This window comes from Gymnoscopelus microlampas, assembly GCF_963454915.1.
Source record: "Gymnoscopelus microlampas genome assembly, chromosome: 8".
In the NCBI taxonomy this organism is placed as follows: domain Eukaryota; kingdom Metazoa; phylum Chordata; class Actinopteri; order Myctophiformes; family Myctophidae; genus Gymnoscopelus; species Gymnoscopelus microlampas.
The window spans coordinates 11,011,483-11,020,150 of record NC_139945.1 but is presented as its reverse complement, the minus strand read 5'-3'; the positions used below and the strand labels follow the sequence as shown (position 1 = coordinate 11,020,150).

Sequence of the window (8,668 nt, the reverse complement as noted above, 5' to 3'; positions counted from 1 at the left end):
ATCCTCATTGCCCACCAGTGGTCCTTGGCCCACAGGTTGGGAATCGCTGCCTAAACCCTTTTATCCACTTGAACCCCAGCATGCCTATTCTGGGGGGAACGTTTGCCAAAAATGGCAGGTCTAGATCAGCAATTTTTAGCAAAGATTTGATGTAGATGGAAAAAAGCGTTCCGAGTAGGTCTGTTTGATTAGAGGATTTTCAGTAAGTGGTTAAGAGTCATAATAGCCCACCTGCTGAATATACCTGTAAATGGGGAATAGTAGCTCATGTGAGCTGCTCACTTTTGCCACCTGCTGACCAAACTGGGTCACAACAGATTTTGTCCTGAAATTGTAAAAAACAAACACAAAAAAAAACCTATTGTGTGCAACTGTGCATTGAAAACACATCACATGACAGCTGGTCAGCCAAAAAAAAAACATAGTATGTCATACAACATACGATCAGGTCTAAAATCTCAAAACATCATTCTTCAAAAGTAGAGATGTACCGATACCACTGTCTCCTTCCCGATACCGATTACAATCCCCATAACTTACTCAGTCGATACTGAGTAGTACCATCAAATACCATTGCATAATAAAAAAAAATCTAGGACAGTGGTTCTCACTGAACAACTAACTCTGAGAGTGTACAAATGGAACCTGTACACTCAGAGTTCTGGGGGTCCTTGAAATTAAAGTTTGAGAACCACTGATCAAGGAATAAATACAAAATCAAAAAGTGCAGTTCCAAGTTAGTAAAATAATGAAAATTGTAAAGTAAGAATTAGACCCTCCAGAAAAATGCGATTATGCGATCGCAGAATTTACCGCATAATCATCAAAATGGCGCATAATTATAAGGGGGTAACGTTTTAAAAAAAATGCCGCATCGCATCGCATAATATGTGCATCGCATCGCACAATATGCGCTTCACATCGCGTATTTCCGCATATTTCGCAACTTTTCACATATTTTGCATTTTTCACAACTTTACGCATATTTCGCAACTTCCTGCAATTTCACCGCATAAAATTGCAAAAAAAAACGCATATTTCATAGCAAAATCAAGGATTTTAGCCTGCATAATCAAGAGTTTTAGCCCGCATAATCAAGGATTTTTGCCCGCGTATTTCTGGAGGGTCTAAAGAATATAACGCAGTAGTGCAACATCAATTCAAAATATTACTGTAAATTCAATCTCATGTGATACATTTTAGGCAGTATCGGCAGCTTTTCAGATACTGGTATCGGTATCGGAACAACTCTATTCAAAAGCCATCTAAGTAATGTGCAACAGACATTTTGGGGGGCAGGCGCTTAAGCAAAAGAAGACCTCCAACAAGCATTATTCTCACCCTGATGGTGCCACAATACTGCCTTCCATTATCACGCTGTTCATAAAATGAACCTCTTTATTCCACAAAAAAACACCCTTTTGACATTTCCATTAAAGTAACACAGTCTTGTTGTGCAGACCAATGCAGTCACATTAGATCAGTAGTTTGAGAAAGAAAGGATGCAATTTAATGGGATCATATTCACCCTGACGAAATGATTTAATATATATGACAGTGCACCCTTATTACAGTAGTGTATGTATGTCTGTAGGATATGTAATTGCAGTTCTTGTACTTTGGAGGTGACAGTAAGCCTGGTTGTGATAAACAGTATGACATGAGTGTGATGACAAGTATTCTAAAAACACTGAAACAAAATGCCTGGAAGCCATATTGCCATATTCTTCTTAGTTGTGCGCAGGTGTCGTGCACCGAAGACACCAGTGCACAACTAAGTATAACTCAGGCTTAAAAACGTGACTTTTGCAAGGTATGCTTTAGCTCTCTGAACACAGAGTAGATTATGCACTTTTGTGACAGCACGCGTAGGATCCACTGATTCTTAATAGTATACACTGAAAAACAAACGACTATTATGCGACTACTCCCGTTCCGCTATGGCAACCAGGTGGGCTTCTATCTCTGCCTCTGTCAAGGTCCTAAAAGAGACAGAGCGAGAGAAAGACAAAAGACAGATGTAAGGGGGTGGGAAAGGAAAAGGAATAAAGGGGTTATAGTAGAAGGGAGACTATAGTCAATATAGGGTCTGAATGGTAGAAAGCAATTGACATCGTTCATAACGGGACAGTGATATGATTTGTTTTCGATGCAGTGGTCGTATGTTTGTCACGGGCGTTTAAGCCTATAGACCAATTATTTGTTTACCAACATTGAGACTGGACGCATAGGTGATTGTTTCATGCAATCAATTCCCAACATATTGTTTCGGGGTGCGCTGGTTTCAGTACATTCAACCTCCTCTTGTGTGTTGGCTAGTGAGGCGCGTCCTAGCGAGACATGACAGTATGGGTTTCATTTGGTGCCGGCCTGCACGCGCATACTGGTTCTTATCAGTGTGACGTCGTCTGTTAAGGGGTCTATACATTGAATTTACATTCCCCAAGACATACAGTAGCAGTAGGCAGAGATGATCGGCTGGGTGTGCGAGACTAATACATTACAAATAAAGATAATTGAAATCCTTCATAATGGGTAAAACATGTATTGCTTTTTGGCAGGTAATGTAGGTCATGGTCAAAATACCTGAATTTAGGTTGTTCTCTTGTGACCACGCCCACCTCCAGCTCACTGGCCTTGAAGTCCATGGCCAGGACAGAAGACAGACAGGAAATGGCCAACTGATGGAAGAGACCGAGTAAGGGGTAAGAAGTAGCATTCAGTGGTTTTAAAAGCCTTTACTGGGATTACATTATTCTCCCCGGACTAAATTAGTGGTGCTTAACCATCCTACTGTATATCCATCATCAACATACATCGTTGTAGGACGAATAGCGTGTACAGCCAAAGTACAAGCTCACATCACAATGTGGCGTGTGGGGAGCTTCTAGATCTGCTTTTTTCCCCGCCTATAACATGCCACAATTAGGGACACCAGGTTGAAAGTTGTGGTTTCAAACTTGGACCCACATTTTGCATCCATCAATCCAATATGCTATGAATCCACTCAGAGAGATGCTATGTGGACATGCTATGTACAGTATTCATAGGGCTAAACTTTGAACTTGCGCTGTCACCTTGATCTTTGACTGATTTGATAAATAAATCAATAGTGTACTGTAGTAGGTCCTGACAAAACTCATCTGCCAAGATTGATCCAAATTTGATCAAAACTGTGAGGCTATTACAAAACACCTGCTTCTCCTGGATGTGGGTGTAATAAGGTCTTCGTCAAAATTAGCCAATCTACAAGCTGTGCTTAGCCAATCTACATGCGTTGTGAGATTGTTCATCTACTATTACAAATGTTTGCCTATTTTTTCCGAATGTTGGCCGTCCATGACAAGCCCAGAATAGGGACGCTAGGGTTCATGTGGTTAAAGTTGTTCTTTGTCCATGACCAACGAAAAAAAGCAAAGTAAAGAAAAGCTCACATTCTGCTTTTAGGACCCACTGCTACTTGCTCAAGATCATTACAATAAGATACTGTAGCTAATTTATACAGATGAAACACAACAGTAGCATGCAAAGGTCAGTCCTCTAGAGGTCACTGTTGTACCTGCACTACCCCGTCATTACTCAGGTCAGGTCTCTTCTTCAGTTTCTTCTCCAGGTAGCTGTTGGCCTCTATCTGTTTGGCCCCCACCGCTGTGGCCCTGAAGCCACAGTAGTAGCCAGCCGGGTCACATTTATACAGCACTGGGCCCAGTTGGGGGTCCACTGCTACCAGCATCATACCTGGGAGGGAGGGGGACGGATGAGGAGGGAGAGGGGAGGATGCACAGGTGGGTGATCTGACTGTTTTTCTACTGACTAGAACAGTGTTTTCCAAACAGTGGGTTGAGACCCAGTTTTGTGTCGTGGACATATTTAAATCGGTCGTGAGTAAAAAAAAAAAATAAGTTTCCTAAAAAATTATTTCAAAAGATTTTCACAAATCTAAATAACACAAATTTAAGAAAAGATTAAACATTTTTTCAAAAGAATTTCAGAATTTTTCCAAATGTCTCTTTTGGGTTCTGAGCTCGCCGTGAGGCTTGATCGGTCATGTAAATTGTGTTGGAAGACTGCTTTGCCACATGAAGTTAATTTAACCACATAACCACATGTTATGTTGAGCAATTCTTCAAAATGTATATGAATAAATAAAAACATTTGTGATATTACAGAACTACAAGCTCACATGCACGTCATATTGTGAGGCATGTGAGTTTAAGTACATTGCCTATTTTGCTATTTGTTGTAAGACAAAGTAAAGTATTAACCAGTATAGTGGTTAATACTTTTATAAAGGAACGTTGGCCTAGAAGGTTTGTGTTGACCACTTAGATACATTGTGAGTGAAACATCCTTAACCATGACAGCCCTATACAGCATTGAAAAGCCTGCAACTTTGAGCCCTGGATACATATTTACACAAGGGGCTGGATAATCAATACAAACAGTAGCCTACTGTGAAAAATAATATGGTGATACCCAGCTCTGTCTCATTTGTTTTGGCACAGTCCCAACCCCACATTGATGGCCACACTGCCAGTTCAAATTGAAAAATTAAAATAAAGCATTGGTTGAATTGAAAAACAGAAGTACCACACTGAACAGAGAGAGGCAGAGCACTCAGTCAGAAACAGACCACCCCACTCACAGCAGCCGAGCGGTCTCATCTCGGCGTTCTGCGTGTAGACCTGGGAGATGTCGGCCATCCTGCGGCACAACACGTCTGGCGTGATGTCGTAACCAAACTTGTACTTCCAGTCGCCTGCCTCCACGCGTGCCCGGTGCACCTGGGAACGACTGTCCGCTGCATGCCAGAGAGAGAGAGAGAGAGAGAGAGAGAGAGAGGAGGAAAAGGGGGGGGGGGGTTTGACCTCATGAATGAACCCATATACAGTAGCATCCCTGTTCTGGGTATGTCATAATAGGCGAACATTCAGCGAAAATGGGCAAACATTTGGCAAAAAATAGGAGATCTGCAAGCGTTGTGAGCTTATGGATTGACAAAGAGATTTGTTGATGGGAATAAATGAGGGGACCAGGTAGAGAGCCCTGGGGGACTCCGTTCAACGTAGTATATCGTCTCTGTCGGGTGGAAACCTCATATGTCCAGAACTGTTACTTTTCAGGAACCAAATTCAAAACTATCAAAAGTAGCAGATCTACAAGCTTCGCGCCGCGTTTCGAGCTTGTGGTTCTGCTACTTTTGATTCTTTTGTGTGACGCTGTAGTATGATCAAGTATTTACGAAAAAAAACACCTAATACGATATAGAGTTTAACTGGTAAAGCCAGGTGTGTGTCCTCATCTCCACACGCAAAATAACTGTCAACGGATGACGAGTAATGAATACATAAAGTAAATGGGTGTTTTATGTGTGTGAATTCATGAATGTGTGTGTGTGTGTGTGTGTGTGTGTGTGTGTGTGTGGTTGTATGTGCACACGTATGCATGCCTATAATACATACCACTGTGTCCTGTCATCATGCAGCCAATGCGTGGGGTCAGCTTGAACATGTTGGTCACTGTGGAGGGGTCCAGTAGCTTGTCCTGGGGTCACAAACACATGACACACACACACATACATAAATACAGTACTACAATATACATAATATCGTCGCTGTCGGACAGAAACATCATATCTCCATATTTTAACTTTTTGTGTTTTTTCGTCAATTGACGCCTTACTTGATCACACAGTGTCACTTACCTTAAAAGTAGCAGATCCACAAACTCAAAACACAGCACGACGCATTTTGAGCTTGTAGATCTGCTACTTTTGACGTTTTTGAATTTGAATCCTGAAAAGTAACAGTTTTGGACATAATGAGGTTTCCGCCTGACAGAGACGATATGCTGTACGTAATGTCAGCTTGCAGTAACAAATATTAACACTGCATTATGTTATGTATAAAAGACTATCTTTACAGACACAAACTTTAACCACTTTCAACCTGGCGTCCCTATTTTGAGCATGCCATAAGAGGGAAATATTTTCAAAAATTATCTTTTTTTTTATTGTGACAAAAGCCATGATGTAACACATGTTGAGTTATTTTAATAGTGCTTAAAGGGACACTTCAACCCAAAAAAACTTTGTTTCAATGGATTAGTCACCCCATGGATATTGTTTTTGTTTTTTGTCTCATTCCTAAGACAATAATTTGATGACTGTTCCAGTAGGAGACACAACGACTCGTTGTGTCTCCTACTGGAACCGCTGCCTACCGGTCCGCTGGTCATCAAATTATTGTCTTAGGAATGAGACAAAAACTAAAAAATGTCCATGAATTCAAGTCTCCATGGGGTGACTAATCCATTGAAACAAAGTAGTTTTGGGGTGAAGTGTCGCTTTAAGTGGTTAAGATGCTAATGGTGGACAATGGTCATGATAATGATGATAATGATGATGATGATGATGAAATACAAGGAGCAGAAGTTGAAGAAAGTGAATGTGGTGGTGATGATGTTGATGAAAATGAAGAAGATAATGGTGGTGGTGTTTTTTCTGATGATCATGTTGATGCTGATGCTATAGTAGTTGATGTGAAACTGAAATATATCGAATGAAAGTTTTATTTTAATATAGCAAAAATGGTCTCTAATGGTACACACTGCAAAATCTACAGGTGTTAGGATGCACGTCCGTAAGATGAGCAGTGGATGCTTTTTGATGTTCTCTGCTGTTATAATCAGCAGCATTCTGGAGTCCCCACTCTGCCTGGCTTCACTGGCACTAAGTGGTCTGGTCTCAGCCTCTCATGTGTCATGATCATCTCAGCGTGTGTGTGCGTGTGCGTGTGTGTGTTTGTATCAGTATACTTGTGAGGACCAAATGTCTCCACAAGTATAGTAGAATTTGAGAAATGGACGGTGTGAGGACCGTTTTCCTGGTCCTCACAAGAATGGTTTTATGGTTAGATTATTATTTATTTTTGTTAGGTTTACAATTAATAAAAGATTCAGGTTGGGGTTAGGGTCAGGATTAGAAAGCTCTTTTTCGGGTTTAGACTTGCGGTTAAAAATGCCCCAAAAAATTACTGTGTGTGTGTGTGCGTGCGTGCGTGCGTGCGTGCGTGCGTGCGTGCGTGCGTGCGTGCGTGTTTCTGTTTCATCCTCACAGGCACTTTCTTCTGTGTGAGCACCACGGAGCTGTCTGCTCCTCGGACCCCCACTGAGGTCAGCCCGCTCTGGGCGACGGCTTTGAAGGCATACTCTACAAAGGGAACAATACCACATGAACATCCATCATTTTTTCCCCCGCACTATTACAACAGAACAGAACGAAATGGAACAGAAAAGAACATGATAAAAATCCAGACAATGGCACTGAGCCAACTGATAAGCAAGGAAGTGTTGCAAGATGAAGACAGAGTGACCTCAGGATAGCCTATACTGTCATGTCAGCCTCGATTAGCTGTTCTCAGATGCATGATGCATGATGGATGGCAGACACGCAGATCCGTTTTATCAGGGGTCTTCAACAGGGGGTCCGGGACCCCTAGGGGGTCCTCAGAGTTACTACAGGGGGTGCGCCAAATCTTTGTGTGATACGATGTTTTCTTTTTACCTTAACCACTTGAACCCTAGCATCCCTTTTCTGAGGAGAACTTTAGCCAAAAAATAGCAGATCTACAAGCTCACAACGCGTTGTGAGCTTGTAGATCTGCTATTTTTTGGCAAAGATCTGTTTGGTGTAGAGGGAAAAAAGAGCAGACCAAGTAAACAAAAAAAGTTAAATCTGAAACACAATTTTATACGATATAGAGGGGGTCCCTGCTTCATCTGTCTCTCAGCTAGGGGGTCCTTGGCCTGAAAACGTTGAAGACCCCTGCGTTACACCCTGCAAAAAGCCTAATGACAAACCATATAATGACATTATTAAGACATAATTCAAATGTGTGTGCAATGTGCATGTAATAAAAGACCAGTGGTGGTACAGTAACTAAGTACATTTACTCAAGTACTGTACTTAAGTACAATTTTGAGGTATGTTTACTTTCCTGGAGTATTTAATACTTTTCTGTACTTTTACTTCTACTCCACTACATCTCAGAGGCAAATATTATACTTTTACTCCATTAAAATGATTTGAAAACTTTAGTTAGAAGTTACTTTGTAGATGTGGATTATTATTACAAAACATAGACATTAACCACTTCAGCCCTATTTAAACTTTTGCTATTTGAAAATAGCAGAGGAAAAAAAGCACATGGACGTACAGTTCAAAATACAAGGTCAACTTAATAGGCTAGGATTGAAAACCCCCCAAAAAAAACATTTACATTTGTGAAATGGGACATTCTGCATAATGAGTACTTTCTACTTTTGGCACTTAAGTACATTTTGATGCCAATACTTTTGTACTTTTACTCAAGTACATTTGAATTCCGGACTTCTAAACAGAGTATTTCTACATTGCAGTATGGATACTTTTACTTTAGGTAAAAACCACTGAGTGTGCATGTAAATTACATGCACATTAATAGGCTCTGTGCACAGCTGTGAAGACATTCACAGGTGTTACTAATGATACTAATAAAGGCTCTGTTCCATTCTGGTCAAACAGAGTCAGGGTGCTGATATTATGCATGTCGACTCACTGGAAACTCTGCTACACCAGTGGGACTCAAATTTGGGTCCAGGTACCCTCATGGTAGCCTGGTAAACCCTC

At 41.1% G+C, this 8,668-nt stretch overlaps 1 protein-coding gene across 1 annotated transcript in view; it reads right to left on the bottom strand.

Moving 5' to 3' along the window:
* Positions 1-1,380: 1,380 nt before the first annotated feature.
* LOC311051118 (proteasome subunit alpha type-6-like) overlaps positions 1,381-8,668 on the bottom strand; it is a 7,884-nt gene continuing 596 nt past the window's right edge. The window contains exons 2-7 of the mRNA XM_084065519.1: positions 7,116-7,210; positions 5,463-5,544; positions 4,646-4,801; positions 3,560-3,738; positions 2,587-2,681; positions 1,381-1,982 (exon numbers count right to left, since the gene is read on the bottom strand). Of these exons, the coding sequence (XP_083921645.1) occupies positions 1,925-1,982; positions 2,587-2,681; positions 3,560-3,738; positions 4,646-4,801; positions 5,463-5,544; positions 7,116-7,210 (665 nt within the window). The 3' untranslated portion in view covers positions 1,381-1,924. The remainder of the gene's footprint in view (positions 1,983-2,586; positions 2,682-3,559; positions 3,739-4,645; positions 4,802-5,462; positions 5,545-7,115; positions 7,211-8,668) is intronic.